This window comes from Varanus komodoensis, unplaced genomic scaffold (assembly GCF_004798865.1).
Source record: "Varanus komodoensis strain SLA01 unplaced genomic scaffold, ASM479886v1 scaffold26, whole genome shotgun sequence".
NCBI lineage: Eukaryota > Metazoa > Chordata > Lepidosauria > Squamata > Varanidae > Varanus > Varanus komodoensis.
The window spans coordinates 4,113,164-4,129,938 of record NW_025335684.1 but is presented as its reverse complement, the minus strand read 5'-3'; the positions used below and the strand labels follow the sequence as shown (position 1 = coordinate 4,129,938).

General features: G+C 41.9%; 1 protein-coding gene across 2 annotated transcripts in view; it reads right to left on the bottom strand.

Moving 5' to 3' along the window:
* The window catches only part of SDK1 (sidekick cell adhesion molecule 1), a 482,213-nt gene extending 465,786 nt beyond the window's left edge, over positions 1-16,427 (bottom strand). For both annotated transcript variants that reach the window (XM_044433572.1, XM_044433573.1), the window contains exon 1: positions 15,752-16,427. In XM_044433572.1, coding sequence (XP_044289507.1) covers positions 15,752-16,232 — 481 coding nt within the window. In that variant the 5' untranslated portion in view covers positions 16,233-16,427. The remainder of the gene's footprint in view (positions 1-15,751) is intronic.
* Between the last annotated feature and the right edge of the window lie 348 nt (positions 16,428-16,775).

The following is a 16,775-nucleotide window of genomic DNA, read 5'->3' as shown; positions in this document are numbered from 1 at the left end:
GAGAAACCATGATGAAATCTTACTGTGATGGGCCTGTTGTGTTGTCAGGACAGAGTTCCTGCATAAAAGGATTCATTTCCTGAAACCACAGAGAGAATGGACAGCCTGCTTTCCCTTGACTTCTCCAGCTGCCCTGATCCAGGATCACCTCTTTAACACTGCCAGACATTTAGAACTGGGGCCTGCTGGGAGCTGATTTTAGGGTGATTTTAGTCTAGCCCTGGCTAAATGCTGTCAGTGCACGCAGGTGGTTCCCTTCCTAGGTCTCACGCGATTGCTGTGAGGTTGCTCTATGGTAACACATGGCGGTGCCGCCTCAGAATTCCGCACAGTGTTTTTTCACCACCAGCCTCCTTGATATGTTTGTCCATATAGAGTAGGAAAATAAAGCACCCCTTGGCCAGTCAAGGGAAAGAGAAAAAAATCCCTCCCCACTTTAAGAGTGACCTGCTAAAGCTACATCACAGTGGAACTGAACGGACGGGTGAACTGAAACAAAAGGGGAGATACAAGCCCCTTAAATCTGCAGTCCAGTGGCACTGCCCCAGGGGCAGACCAGGACAGGTAAAATCTGCAGCCCATTTCACAGACACGTTTTATGCTACATCATGTTTTATTGTTATTGAAATGTTAACTTGTTTTTATGTCGCAAGCTGCCCTGAGAATCTTTTGCTTTGGGTCACTCCCAAAATACTATAGGTAAATGAGTTCTGGTTCTATCCTGGGTTAAAGGGCGGAGACAAAGCACATTAACTCTGCAACTGCTTTTAATCCAGCATATGCACCAGTAACAGGGCAAAATGTTTGATGATCCCATTCTTCCCAATTACATTATAAGTGATTCTTGCCACAAAAGTACGAATTTAAGGGAAGAAACATGGCACTTGCATAAGATGTCTGCAACTGTGATTTGATTGCACTTTAAAGTAATTGTGAAGGAAAGGCCAAACATGCTAACTGTAACATGCTGGCCTAAATAGAAATATATTTCAAATAAAAGGTAAAGACAAATATTTATGTGGCTTGCTTATGATGAGATATGGCATCCAGTCAGAGGAAGCAGCTGTTTAAACATTTTTTTAATCAATAGCATACAAACAATAACAATGAAGTTCTTTAAGAATCAGCTGCATAGTTTGGTTTATAATGTCTTACTCAGGGTGAATAGTTAAACAGATCTTTTAGAAACAGGAACAATTATTGTGATTAGTGGGTACAGCATAACTTTTGGTCCTCTAAACAATGACACAATAAAATTGTATGCATTTCATGATAATCAACAAGCTTAAAAAAAACACCCTCCCATTTTAATTTAAGTTCCCATGTTTTACACAAGAATATTAATATGCTGGCAAACAACTACCATACAGGGAAGAGAATTATGAAATAAAGTGATAGGAACTGCAATATTTCACAACAGTCCAAGGTGGGTAACACAGAATAGCACCCGACTGACACCTATTTAGGAAAAACAATATTTCGTGGCATTTCTGCTCTAAAGAAAGGAAGGGAAGGGAAGGAGTCCCTGAAGATTTTACTCTGCTAGCTGAATGGCTACAGGGGGCAGTGTTCTAAGACAGGGATGAAAAATCCCTTTTCAACCTGGCAGCCAAATTCCAATATGGAGTTCTAAAAATTGCATTTTAGGGCTAAAGGTGAAGTAGGCCTTAACATATTAACATATGCCTGCCTTCTTGGAAAAAAGACATTATTGCTGAGAAATATGCATAAATAGCACTTTCAGAAGCATGAAAGACTTAAAATCATTGTACTCAGAGAAAGAAATTCAAACATTTAGTGCTAATCTTGTCCTCTCAAAATATCATGCATCCATTTATTAACTTTATGAAGTTTAGTTAGTCATGGCTGAGTGGAACGTGGCAAAGGAGAGAGTCCCAATGCATCTGGAAACTTACAAAGCCTCCGCGGGGATGGCCAAGGAATTACTGAAGCCACCCAGGAGGTAATAAACACTGTCATATCACTCTGGCGATTTTCTAAGAAATCTAAAGTGCTCCAGAAACGAATGGAGGAGGCCAGGAGGAAGCCACGGCACATGAGAAAAGTGCACACTGTGTTAAATCAGTCAGCAACAACCACCCACACTATAACTTTGGAAGAGAGGTCAAAGGTATGGGAGTATGGGGATGAGAAAGGGTGTGCCGAAAGGAGAAAGCGTCCTCAGCAAGGTAGGAGAGCCTCATGACCACCTTGATATGTCTGCTTCAACAGCTGGAACTGGTTTTCTGTAAAGTACTAAATTCAGTGTTCAAAGGAACACCACATAGGTAGAATATTTTCTAACGGACATGAGTATTTTTAATGCTCCGTGAAGACCCATGATTGTTACAAAAGCTTATGTTATGAAGAGCAAGTTGTGCTTATTTAACAGCACCAGCTAAATTGGGGGAAGGGGAAATACACATGATTTTAGGGAAAATGTTTTACGCTATGTTTGCATACAACAGCTCTTAGCCAGATGTTCACTGTATTAACATATATGCAAATGCCACCAAAATTAACACATTATTCTATTAGATGCTTCTGCTTTTTTATATAAAACAGTTGAAAGTACCTAAATTCTAGCCATTTTTCAGACAAGCTCAGAAGATTACCCCTAGATGATGTTTTTGCTCTTTAATATCTTGCTATCATCTCATATTTCTGAGAAATTATACCTGGAACAGTACATCAAAACAGTCCCAGGATGAGAGAAAAATGTTACTTTAAAAAAAGCCAACAGCAACTCCCCTTGTTTTAGATAAGATTCATTGCAGATTTATTACATGGAAAAAAATATAACCAACAAAGCAGATTTTTAGGGAGCCAGAATCTGACCCACAACTGTAAATTTGACTGTCTTAAAACAGTACTGATTCTGAATGAAGCACTTTTGCATCAAGGACATTCTGCATTCTTGGCTTTTGAAGCATACAAGGTGTCTGCCTTTATGAACCTTTAGAATATTAATGATTCTGAGGGGATAATGTACAGTTATAATCTTCTAATTGCCAGTATTGAACAGCAGTTTCCTGAAGAGCAGCAGCACTGCCCTGCTCCACTATAGTTCCAAAATAGTTCTTTCTTGCATAGACTCTCCTTTCCATGTCTCCCTCAGAGATTGCTAAAACTGTTGACCTAGCACCTGAGAGGGACCATAAGCCAGGAGGAAAGCTGCCACCGTGACAGGACCAAGCAAAACGCTAAACAAATTAGCCTGATGGCTGCTTCTTCCCTGCTGGGACCCTTGACGATTTACAGTGCAAAAGAGCATGTGTGCCCTTAACCCTTCTACTTCCAGCTTCTTTTCTTAGAAACTTACATTCAATGGCTTTCTTTTCCATAGGGTACCAGACTTCTGTAAGTTTGATGCATGTAGCATATAGGTGAAAGGCACCCAGCTAAGTAAGTTTGAGAGAGGGGAAGTGGATAAGGGGTTTTCCTGCTGTACCCTGTAAATCTCATGTGGCTCAATGCAATGAATTGTATTTGCATGCAAACAGGTTGGGACCACCCATAGGAGGATTCCTCTGGCAGTACGTTAAGACTCCTGTGCTTCAAAGGCGATGCAGCGCAAGCACAACATGGGGAGCTTTGCACGTCCCACATACTCCATCATCCTTTTCTGATCTTGGGCCTGACCAACCCAGGAAAAGTGTGGTGGCATGGAACATCAGTTGTAAGCAAGCACAATTTGTGATATTGTACACCATCAGTGTTGGTCACAGGACAAGTCTGTTATGGAGTGAGGTGTGCTAAGTCACAAGTTGTCTCTTGCTTCAGGTGACAAGAGAGTTTGCCCCGGCCCTGGTTTGGAGAAGCCACTTCCAAAGATCAAGGGACAGGTTCCATATCAAAATGTTAATGATGGAGTATATGCAAGGTATATGTTAAGGCAGGATGAACATTAAGATGTTCAACAGCCAGGAAACCAAAAGCCACTGGAAGGTTACATCCCCTTCTCAGTTTATTGTTGCAAAATGTTTTGAGGATCATTTGACAAACATTCAGTACACATCTTCTAAAAGCATAAATAATATTTTCTGATAGAGTCAGATCAGAGCAGCTAGGAGATACGTCACTTATGCTCCTTCCCTGGGACAATCCTTTGTAAGGTTTTTGTCTGGAAGCTTCCTCTCCTACAAAGTTCACTTATTGGCTTGTGTCACTTCATACTGCAGCCCTTTGGCTTTTCCATCATTAAATCAAACATTTACCCAGTCATGCTATCTTTTCCCCTTCACTGCGTCATTGGGTGCTAACATAATGACTATAGTTTCAGTGGGTGCTGCCTTCTTCTAGACAGATGTGCTCACCTACCTTAAGTACTTCTAAATAATAACTTCCTGGCTAAATAACAGCTTATTGATGAATCCACTGAGTGTATGGCAGGACTTAGTAACAGAGAGGAGGGAGTACCTGGGTGAGCTGGTATTTTTTAATGGACTAAGTTAAAAAGTTTTCTAGGTTGTTAAAAAGCAAACAGTATTCTTATTTGTGGTGCCAGAGCATTTTATGCACAAGTAAGAGAGAAATGGAGAGAACAGATGGAGATAATTTTGTCTCCAACCTGACTACCTGTATTGCCAGAACCTAAATAGACAAGGAGGAGATCATGCCAAGATGTTACATGAGTGGACAAGCACGGTTGGAGAGGGTAGATCACCAGAATCACAAATGGATGAATTAGGTTAATTAGGTCACCTCATCCCAGAATAGAATGTTTCAGAACAGCTAGCCAGAACAACCACAATACATGTAACATATTAAAATAAGTAACTAGAGGTTAATTCATACAGCATCATAAAGTTCTTTTCCTCCATACAATAGTATCTTCCGTTAGTCCTCAGCAATGGTTCATCCCTGGGGTCATTATACTGGAACTACTCTCCACAGATCTGGAGGACATGGAGCTGGCCATGTGCACTCGAATAAATGCTAACTGTATCTGTTCTGTTAACAGATGGACTGGCAGTGCATAAAGAGTATTAAAATGGTTTGTTGTCAAAGCCACAACATTCTGAACTAGCATAATGAAAAGCAATCTGTTATATTTGAATAAAGTGAAGTGAACTCTTCAGGTCTGTCTAAACCCTTTTGAGCATAACCACCTTGCTATGGTTGTCCTGAATTCCATAAGCATTGCTGAGGTCCACTATCAAACTAATCTTCATTTGGTCACATCATGAATAACAGTCGTTGCATTAGTTGTGTGGTATTGCCTTGGGCCTGGGCTATGAAAGAAGATACACAGCTATCAAAAACAATGACTGTTTAAAAGAGCAAGCTATATTCAACTAACACTGAAGTGTAGGAGCACAGCATTTATTTAAAAGCAACTCAATATAATTTCTTTAAAAGAAAAATGAACTGTTGTATAAATTCTTTTTAGAAAAATAAAATCCAGACTATCTACATAATCTCTAGAGTTGCTGTTTCTTTTATGTAGAACTTCAAAAGAGTCCTGCATTATTGGTATAGCAAATCATATTACACTGTTTCTTATTTTTAATACAGTTATCAGACAGGGCTGACCCTTATCTGTGCCACTAGCACTCATATCATGGGCATTTCAGGATCCACTTTTATTACTTCTATACAGAAAAAGATTAAGATCGGTAAGCTATTGTACAAACATTATGGAGCTTAAAAAGACGGAAGTAGGATGCGTATCTGGAAGTTATAGGTGGAAATGTGGGGGAAAGGATAGCAACAAAGAACTCCTGTGCTAGGGTTAGGCAGGTGGTGATGGCAGGGTGTAAAACATGACCTGACCATCATGCAGGAAGCAGCCTTATATTAACCCTTGATTCATTTAGCTCAGTACTGTTGATATGGACTAGCAGTGACTCTCTGGGATTTCGGGCGGGTGTTTCTCCAGCCCTATCTCAAAATGTTGGGGATTAAACTTGGGGTGGTTTCCATGCAAAACATGTTCCCTGCCACTGAGCCATGGCCCCTGCACATGTGCTGCAGGGTAGTAAATACTGCATGGTGCATACAGGGACACGTCCAGGTGTGGGAATGGTGAGGTGCGCGCGCATGGAACTCTTATTAGAGATTAAAGCTCAAAGCCATCCCCAGAAGTAACTGGTGCTTAGTCGACAGACCAACATCAAGGAGTGAACATTTCCAGCTGTCTCACCCATCCTCCCAAAGTCTCGATAGAAATGCTGCCTCAAAGACAAGCCGGGAATATTCTTCGTAAAGGCAGGTGATAATAAAACTGTGAGTAGATGTGGCGTTTGAAATAGAAGTGGCAGTCTTTATCTCTACGAGTGAGGGAAGGGAAAGATCCAAAAGAGGAGGCAGCAATCAGAACTTGATGGAAGACAGCAGAGTGAGTGGTGTGGCTGCCAACCAACGTTTGCGGGTTAACTGAAGGGAGCCCCATGTTGCTTTTGTGAGATGGAGATCTATCTGACCTTGTACTGAGTCTGTTCGTATTTCTGCGCAAGGCTGTATCCTCTTTCCTGTTTAGTCTTAAGTTGTTGGATAGATTCAGTTTACTTGTACTGTTTTATACAAAGCCGTATGGCTTAATTGTTTATTGTGATTCTACAGAGGCCCTAGCCAGTGCCCTCCACAACTATACACAAAATTGTGGTCAGGGAGGCACAACTCTGACCATGGAGGGGGTCTCATCCTCTCCAGTTGCCATGGAAATCTCCGCAGCAGCTCTTCTTTCCAAGGTTGCAACAGAGGTCAGAGAAGGTGAAAAATGGAAGTTCCAGTAGACAGGGAGAGAAGTGGGGTGGAGAATGGATCTGAACTCATTCCTGCTCAGGGAAAGGTAAAAATGCTAGATAGCCCATCTAGCTTAAAGCAACAAAATCAGAGGAGAAGGAGCCTCGGTCTTCCTCCTCTTCTGCCTTTCTTTGGAAGGTTCTAATTCTTTAACGACAGTATAATTATTTCCAGTTGTTCTTGATGTGTTTTGATGTGTTGCATTTGTTGTTGTTCATTGATATGCTGAGATGCTTTTGCCATGAAGATATAGAAAAGCATATTACAAATAAACGAATGATGATGATCACTAACATGAACTATGTCCATCCATCTTATCAAAATCAGAGATCCAAATTACCTAATTTGAATTTTTATTGGAGCAACCCTTGGGCTAATTTTAACTAAAAGGTGGTAGTATACACCGGATTTCAAATATCTGTATATGCCTGTGTATTGCCCTTGCCATATGTCAAGGTGGGCATCCTGTCCCATCAACCCTCACAATTGGCTATGTTGACTAGGATCTGTGGGATTTGTAAGACAAAATAGATGATGAATCACGAGTTGTTCACCTTTTTATGTGTTTGTTGGAAAAAAAACACTTTTGTTACCTCTATTGTATACACAAAAACACATTTCCCAGGAGCAGTACAATACTGCCCTACCTCCAGAGAGAGAGATGTGAAGACTACCTTGGTCAGGTCCAGATATGAAATTCAGATGCTCATAATGTTCATAAGAGGTTCTTTTACACAGCTTTGATTCAAATCCAAGATAAACAAGAATTCCTGGTTTACCTACTAGCCCAGCAGCAGTGATGCGACTCCAGCCAAGAACAAGGAGGAAGACTGCATCTCTCTCCTTCATTTCCTCTCCAGCATGCTGGTAACATACCAGAGAGAAAGGATCCTGTGGCATTTGGAAGAAGTAGCTTTCCACAGGACTACTGCCAGAAGTGCAGTGACAAGCTGCATGCAGACTATACTAATCCCTGGCAGAGCATACCATGTTACCATTGGCAGAATCAGTAAGACTGCATATTGCATGTGCTAAAAGGTCACCCCAGAGCTGTGCTTAGGGTTAGGTTTTGGGTTAGTCATAAATTCAGGATCACAAATGTTCTTCTTTTTCAACAAAGCATCAGGGGCATTCATGAGTCTTTAACTAAGCAGTCAGCCCCATGGTATATGCCAGCATGGTGCAGTGGCTAGACTGTCGGATGCGGGTTCAGGAAATCCCGGTTCTAATCCTGACTTAGCCATAGTGCTCCCTGGGTAACTTTGGTCTAGTCACTAATTCTCAGCCTGATCTACTCAAACAGTTGTTGCAGTGACAATAAAATTGAGAGCAGGAGAGAGATTAAACAAGCCACCTTGGGTTGAATGCCATTAACAAATGCACAATCTTTTTTTAAGCCAAAGTAAATCAGATAATTTCCCTTCCTTTAGATAGCAAAGTGTGATTTCTGATAAGAATACTTAATACTATGCACTGGGCTTTTATCTATCTTAATGCAATCCTATGCGTGTTTAGAGAGAAGAAAAAGGAATCCTAGAACCCACAAAATTCAGCAGCCAGCCATACTGACAGGGGGATGCTGGGAACAATAGGAGTGTTTTCCTATCTAAACATGCATAGAATTGCATGCTTAAAAAATCAACTCTAGCTTCTGCTGTAAAGGCCAAAGAAAATATTATCTCTACATTGTATTTCAATGCTTAAGAAAATTCTTCATATTGCAAGTATTTTCCTCCAAAAATACTTTTAAGTAAGTGCCAGCCTGACCATTTCCATTCATATCTGGTTGCAGTTCAGAATGCTTTGTAATATATCTCTGCTTAGTCTTGTAAGAGATTTTGTATACAAGGATATACTAAGTCTCAGTTCTATAGTATACTTCACAAGATGTTGTCTTTCACATTTAGCCACAAGAATCTTGTTACATGCTCTGGTAACTTCCCAGTTGGACTGTGTTTTCTACATAGGGCTGCCCTTGAAGATGGTCCAGATACTTCAATTGGTTCAGAACAGAGCTGCCAGGATATTAATGGGGACTGGCAGGCACTCTCATATAATGCCAGTCCTACACCATTCACACTGGCTGGCATTGAAGCCTGGGCGCAATTTAAGGTGCTGCTGATGACCTATAAAGCCCTAAATGGCATGGGTCCAGGATACCTGAAGGAGCGCCTTCTTCCCTATGTGCCCGCCTGCACTTTGAGATCTGAGGCAGAGGTCCTTCACCGGGAGCCCTCCTTGAAGGAGATGAGGAGAATAGTCACCCGGAGAAGGGTCTTTTTGGCAGTGGTGCCCCAACTCAGGAATTTGCTCCCCAGGGAGGTTCACCTGGTGCCGTCACTTTATTCTTTTCAGCATCAGGCAAAAGCCTTTTTATTTTCCCAGCATTTTAATGTTGAATTGGTTTTATTCTGGGTTTTATTATTGAGGTTGGATGCAGTTCCTTGTTTTGTTTTACATTTGGGGGCTGGGGGAGGGGTTGCCTTTTCTTTTTCTTGTAAGCCATCCCAAGACTCTTGTAGTGGATGGCCTAGAAAAGCTTTTAAGAAATAAATAATATAATACAGCCTTATGGTATGCTGCATCACAGCATAACAGTGCTCATTTCATTATTAGTATCACATGATGTTTCTGTACTGCCCATAGCCAAAGCTCTCTGGGCAGTTCACATTTATTCACCCATCTAGACTTCATCCAGGCCCAGCCCTACTCAGCTTCCCAGGTTAGACAGAATCAGGCACTTAAGGCTGTGTGGAAGCTATTTTATATTCCATATAAAAGGTGTGTGCTATCTTAAGATATGAATAAAAGAATGAACACATAAGAAAGCTTCAAAAGTAAGATTCTGTTGCATCCATTTCTCTTCTTACCCCATTGTTGTCTTTTTGTTTTCGCTTATCCAGCCATAAGAGAATTAATAAACTCGCATCCTTGATCACTACTTTGTTACTGTTTCGTTCTTTTTAAAATCTCATTTCACTGATCATTATTTTGTGACCTTGTTGTTGGCCCTCAAAAGCATTACTGTACTGTCAATATTGGATTACTGTATATATTTATATCCATATAGCCTGAAAGCTGCCCTAATGAGCACTAAACATTAAGTTTTCCTTTACAGTTTCTCACCACTTTAGTATTTTGATTAAGATTCTCTCCAGGGACCAGACTTCAACCTGTTTGCATCCTTGTGATTGAAAGAGCTTGCTACCAGATAAGCTTCTCCATGCAAGTAGACCGCCTTTTTGCTTTTCAGTCTTCTTGGGCAGCAGGGGGAAGGGGCTAAAATAGCTGAATAGCCATGGAAAGGTTTGGCCTTGATACTGCATCTAACACTGACAGCTTTCTGGAGCTGCTTAAAATCCTGAACCTGCACTAGCCACATTTTTTTAAGCGCGCATGTGCGCGCGCACACACACCTCTTGTTATGCCATGGGTAGGGAAATATGTTATACTATGAGGCGTATGCCTTAAGATATTACCTAATGCATGACTTTCACCAAATGTAACTTTCCAAAAACAGCACATTAAGAAAAGGAGGCCTCTTTTGTTATTTGATTAGTGGCTATATGTTTACTGTTTCTATGGAACTTTGTTTTAGCATTTGGAACAGCCTAAAAAGCTACTTTCTGATCTCTGTCTTCTGGTATATCTCACATGTTCATATAAACTACTAAGAAAATACTATAATCTTTGGAAAGGTAGAAAGGCAGGAATTCAGATTAACCTCAGTTGTTTGATTCCAAGTCCTGATGTTGGACCCAAGTAAACAAACCAGAAAGTATCAGAGTATAGCTTAAATTCAGTTTAGAATCAGTGTCAAAGACAGAGTAACCAACAGCTATTCTAAATGAAGTAGTTTCATCAATATCCGGTGGAGGTGCTGGAGCAGTTTGTAAGGAACACCCATTTCCTTCATAGGAGAGGGAACCTTTATATACCAGTTACTATACTGGATGGTACTCTATACCTTTGATTCTGATTTCCAATTTTAAGAGCAAATCTAGGATGTAGACTAACCAGATAAGGAGAAAGTAAAGGGCAAACAGATGACATAGGACATAAAACACATGTGAGTTTAGGGAGTGTCACAGCACAGCAAAGCCAGGAGCAGCAGCAACAAAATGAATGGACATTGAGACACAGACACTCTAGCCAAAGCTGTTGACTAGCATGACAGCATGTCCTGCTTTCTTTCCAAGGAGCTATTGGGATAATGGAGCTCGTGAAACTCCTGTGACCTTGCATAAGCCTGCATTCCAAGGCAGTCAAGGGCTCAGAACCATTCTCAGCAAGTAGATGGAGAAAAATAAACATTAAAACATGGTGCTGCGTAACCATCAGTATTACAGCTCCTTAATAAGAAGGGTGTTATGTCCATCATAAATAGCCAAAACACAAGTAGATGCTTAAGTCCTGCTTTCTGAAGAATGGACGATGGTGGTGTGTTAGGTCTACAGAGAATCAGGTCACATTTCACTTCCAGTGATAATGCAGGCTTTGAACAAGTCACCTCCTCTTAGCTGATCATAACCTGCCTAGGCAGAAGTAGTTGAGGGATTAAATAACATGTAACTCATTCTGAGCTTATAGGAACAATAAAAAGTACCTGGGCTTCTCTATCCATCATTTCATTATCTGTTATCAGAGATAAATTCTACATTTTTCTTCTTCTGTGCTTTGTATATAGCTTTAAGTGATAGAAGTCAATTAAACCACATCAGCTATGGAACTGCCAGGAGGTTGTCGGGCATTTGTAAGAACTTCAACTTATCAAGAATTTACATTCAATATTTAGTATGCGTGCATTTGTAATATCTTTAGTCACGGTATGCCTTGATACACTTCAGTTTGTATATACATCAGAAATACACTGTAGCGACCAATACTTAGCCCATGCTAGATCACTGCTGTGTCCCTGCTTTTACTGCAAGATGTGACATGACCTTCCGTTTGTAACTGTCTTGAAAATAAACTCAGGAAGTTTCAAGAAGTAAACTCCAGAAAACCTGTTGCTGTTTTTTCTAGTGGTGGTTCCTCGCGTGTGGTTTTAGAGGTGGGTCACAAGATGTCCTAGTCCTGTTTTAATGCCAGAGTCATCCCAATCCACAAGTTTTTGGATACTGCAGGAGGCCACATGCAAAACAATCCCCATGCATTTGCCTGTGAAATAGAGTATTAGTGTTGAACTAGGCGTGACACCAAAAGGCAGAGTAGTAAGTTTGTATGTGAAAGGAATGTTCAAAAAAGTTGGCGAAATACTGCGCTATGGGATAGCTGAAATAATTCTCACTAGTAGGATAAGGCTGTGACATCTTCTGAAAATGTAACTTCTGTAGCCTGTATAGTACATATTTACATAGTACATAGTTTATATAGTACATGTGGAAGTCAATGAAACTTCTGTGTATAGTCAAAGATGTATTTCAAAAGGGAAAAAATTACTACTTCCAACAATAAGTTTTTCTCCCACTGATTTCAAATAAAAGAAAATGGACACAAATTACAAATTAACTCCATTCACAATTACAAGAGTATGGATTACCAGCTTTGACATTATTAGATTTGAGCTTATTAGAACTTGAAGCAGGGCAGGGCTAGCTTCAAACACCCAGGAGAAGAGGTGTTACATCTTTGTATTTATTTTACAAAGCAGTTGCTATGTCACACAGCAAACTACTTCTGAAATTCAGATATATTTCAAAAACAAATTGTGGTAGGGCAAAGATATTTGATGTTCAATGTAAAAAAAAAAAAATCAAACTTCTACTGGGTGTATACAAGCACTAAAAGACCCCAGTTTCTGTTGATAGACAAAAGCACATCCATGCTTCCAAGCAAGTTGAGAGGGGGAAAAGTATTTTAAACTGTGCATAATTATTAGCTTATTCTCAAATGTTGGCCTTAAAAACAATTGGTGTTAAATTGGTGGACCGTATTATAAGTGAAAAACTGTTCCTGTATCTCCATGAGTGGTGATGATGAATGCATTGATAAATAGCAAATTATGGAAAATATAGTCAACAATAACTTTCAAACTGAACAGACAAGTCTCTAATCCAGACCAAATGGAAATTTTGAATTCTTGTCATCTTTCCATGATGTTCTACCTCAAATTGCATTTTGTACATTGTCTGAAAAATAGTTGACCATTGATCATTTAAAGTTTAAAATTACTAAGCAGTTTTCACTAGCTCTGAAGTATGAAATATTTTGTCTGAACAACCAAACCGTGTCTTTGTTGTGCACCTGATTCATTTCAAATAATAACCTCCAGTGTCATATGAATAGATTTTAAGTGATGTGCATTTTAGTAGTGTGCATTATTATTGTTATTCGTGGTTTATAGCAAGTTTACATTTTATTATTTCAATTGCTTTGAGTTGATACAGGAGTTGCATAATACTTCTGTGCTGCTGATCATATCATCGGTCCATTTGAGGCATCAACAGAAGCTCTAGACCTTTCATTTTCAAGATAAGCCTCCATCAAATTATGACCAACTTTTGTGGAAACATGAATTTTTAAAAGCTATAAAAGGCAATGGAACAAAAAGCAGTCCAGAGGGCAAAGGATGTAATCTGTCACAATTTAAACCTCAAATGTTAGGTTCATTTCAGTACAACATTTCAGTCTTCTATTAACCATACTTTTCAAATGGCTGCAAACAGAACACTTTATAAGGAGGACCACAATGAGTACTTTCTCACTTCCTGAAGTGAGTATTCATACTTCACTGAGTCACCTGAACATCAGTCACAGTGGTGCACATTTGAATCTCTCGTACTTAAGGTACAATCCTAAATAGTTACTTGACAGTAGAGTTCAATGGAAATTATTTCTGAATAAACATGTTCAGAATCACACTGCCCATGTAACACCAATGTCCTTGGCTTTCTTCACAAGGTCATTTGCCTTTTCACTTCATTAGCAGTACTATCTGAACATTCAGCACAGTGAAATAATAGTAATGCTTCTCTTAAAGCTATACAACATCTTCAAGGGTAAGATGCATAATCCTTCTATGAGATCAACGCATTCATATCAGAGATATGTTCAAGTAATTTCCAGTGGGGCTTACTCCCAAGTAAGTGTGCATGAGACTGTGGACCTCTTTTGCTGAATGTACACAAACCACTCATTATGTTATTACCTGATAGTATATATAATTGAGTATATGCCTCTTCCCATGCAATTTGAAGGTTACTTTCACTATTCATTCATAGAAAACAATATTTTTAAAAGGTCACTTTAATTGATTTGAGCATACACATGTGAAATTGGCTTTACTGCAGACTTCAGGAAATCCAGTTTAAAGAGCTGTTCAAATATTTGTCTGGAAAAAGGTCATGATGATATTTAGCCCCTCAAAAGTAGTACACAAAATATGAATATTAATTGATAAGATTGCAAGAGTGTTTGGTACAATGTATCAATATTTCTGCAATGTTTGCAGGCCCCAGTACTCAAATAATTTAGGATAAGAAGGGATTAGAGTGTAAATAATGGGATAGCAGAAGCATAGTGATGAAGGCTGAGGCAATTAGTATGGAACATCTTAGCCCTGTTTTATACCCAGATGGAAAACTTCAGAGTGAAAAATAAATGCTGACGAGGCAGGGCTGGAGCAGGCCCACTTATATGGCCCCTCCCCGTACCACTCGGGCTGTCCAGTTAGTTGTACAATGCTGTTCCCTAGAAAATACTGCTCCAGATAAATGGGAAAGAGGTGGAGAAAGGAAATTGTGCAAACTTCTTTTGGCAGCAGTATGTTTAAGACTGAGGGAGACTTTCACCACTTGCAGGAAGAAACGAAAAGAGTTGTCCTTGATTCAATTCAGAGAATTAAAAATGCTACTGGATAAGTCAAGTTTGACAACTCAGAAAAATATTACCAGGAAATACAACTTCTGTTTATGATAAGGAAATGCCTGGCAGAAGGAACGCCCACTTTCCCCAGCAGGAGCAACTTCTACATGCTTCCCACTAATTCACCCCCGCTATAGACCAGCAGGGTGCCCAACCGACCACTCAAGCCCCAGCTTGACCATAGGCTGACAACTCACTGAGGAGGCACGTACAAACTGCCACACACATGCACGCACGCACGCACACACACACAAAAGTACAGGCAGCATGTACTCATCAGGTTGTTCTGCGTAACCAACTGTAATACTAGAGCCCATGCCTTAACATAGATTTCCTCACTCCATCATTAGCAAGAATGGGCATACAGTTGGCCATTTAAAACGCACAGTCACACACAGAGAGGGAAATAAGATTCAAAGTGCCTTGCTGTGGATATCTGAAGTCTGTTGTTCCTTTACTCTGCTACATGACCCATCATTTAACTATAGAAGTCCTTGATGTGGAAATGCGGAGACACGAATCAATCGCACCGTTTGTCTGTGTTAAATCCTTGTTGCTGGCAACCTGAATGAATACCGCTCAAACCAGAAGCCGAAACGTACAATGGTATTCATTTTCTCTCCCTCTTTTTAACATGCCTGATTTAGCCCTAGCTGGCAGATTTATGGGTTCGTTTCTCTTGACAGCTTAGCGCTCGCGCTCTCTCTCTGTTTCTCCCTCTCTATGTGTGTATACACACAGACACACTCACACATCTCTCCAGAAGTTAACTCTTCCATTGCCTGCAAGTACTGAACTGCAGATTCATCCCCAAGCCGCGAAAGGTTAGATTAATGGAGAGGCTCAGATAGGATTACACCAAACGGTGGGGGGGGGGGGGGAGGAAGGGAAAGAGATCTCTCTGGGGAAAGGATGCCAAGAGACATCCTGCCACTGTTTATGGAGACGTGGCCTTTTTGATACAAAGCCCATTGTTAAAGCGGGAGGCTGCAGTGACAGGGCTGTCTCTCTGATGTGGAATACAAATCCAGGGCTGGCTCTATCAGTCTCCCCGAGTGGCAGAATGTTTGACGTCTTTCATGCATGAGGGGCAGGCAGAGCATCTCTGTAAGCGAAGAACGTCTCCCAGCAGCCTTACCTTGCGCCAGGGCTTGCAACATGTGGAGCTGAAGCAGGAGAAACGCCCACCATCCCCGGCAGAAGAAGAAACAGAAGTTTAACTTCATCATCGCTCGATCTCGCCAGTTATTCCTCCGCGGGATAACGTCCCCCTCTTCCTGTCTCCGGACCGCTATTTCCTCACCGAGCCCAGGAGGGCCGTCCAAGGGTCCGACGCTCTGGCGGATGCTCTGCTGGAAACTCACTCCACCCCGGAGAGAGCCCGTGTTCCCGTGGGCGGGTCGGCGAGGGCGCCCGCTACGCCCATCCTGAAGTTTTCGGGGACCAGGAACCCCCGCCTTGACGGAGCCGAGGTCTCTCTGGTTTGTGCTCACTTCGCATACCAACCCAAGGCAACAGCATTCCCTGTGCATGACTGTATTGCAATCGCCGCCCGAATCAATGTTTCTCGCGGAGGAGCTGATTGCACCAAAACAAGCAGGCAGAAATGTAAAACACATGTTTCCTCCGGACTCCTCACCGCCAGTGCCTTCACAAGCACACACACAGAGACACCCGCAGAGACACACGCAGAGAGAGAGAGAGAGAGAGAGAGAGGGCAGGGGACACCGTGTGCACGAAGTTTACTGGCGTCAGTATTCCGGCAGATCGGGGGTTTTCATCGCCACGCTCTCCCAAAAACACACCCAGCGGAATGAGGAGGAGACAGCTCCTTCGCAGCACGGCCCCGGCAGACGATCCGAAGCGCACCTTCCGCGCCGCAAAGATGACGGAGACGGGTCCCCCTGGTGATCAGGCACGGCCAGGCTCCGCGCGCCGCCCGCCGCCATCCTCCGCGCTCGCCCTCCCCGCGCAGGCGAGCACCCCGCCACTGAAGTTCGGCGCCCTCCGCTAAGTGCTCGGATCCCGGGCGGGCGGGCGGGCGCGCCGCTCCGCCAGGGGGGCTCTCCGGCGATCCGGGCTGCGGGGGAGGCGCCGCCGTGGCCCCGCGCCCGCGGGCCCCGGGGGCGGCCCCGTCCCCGCCGGCCTGCCCACGCCTCCCG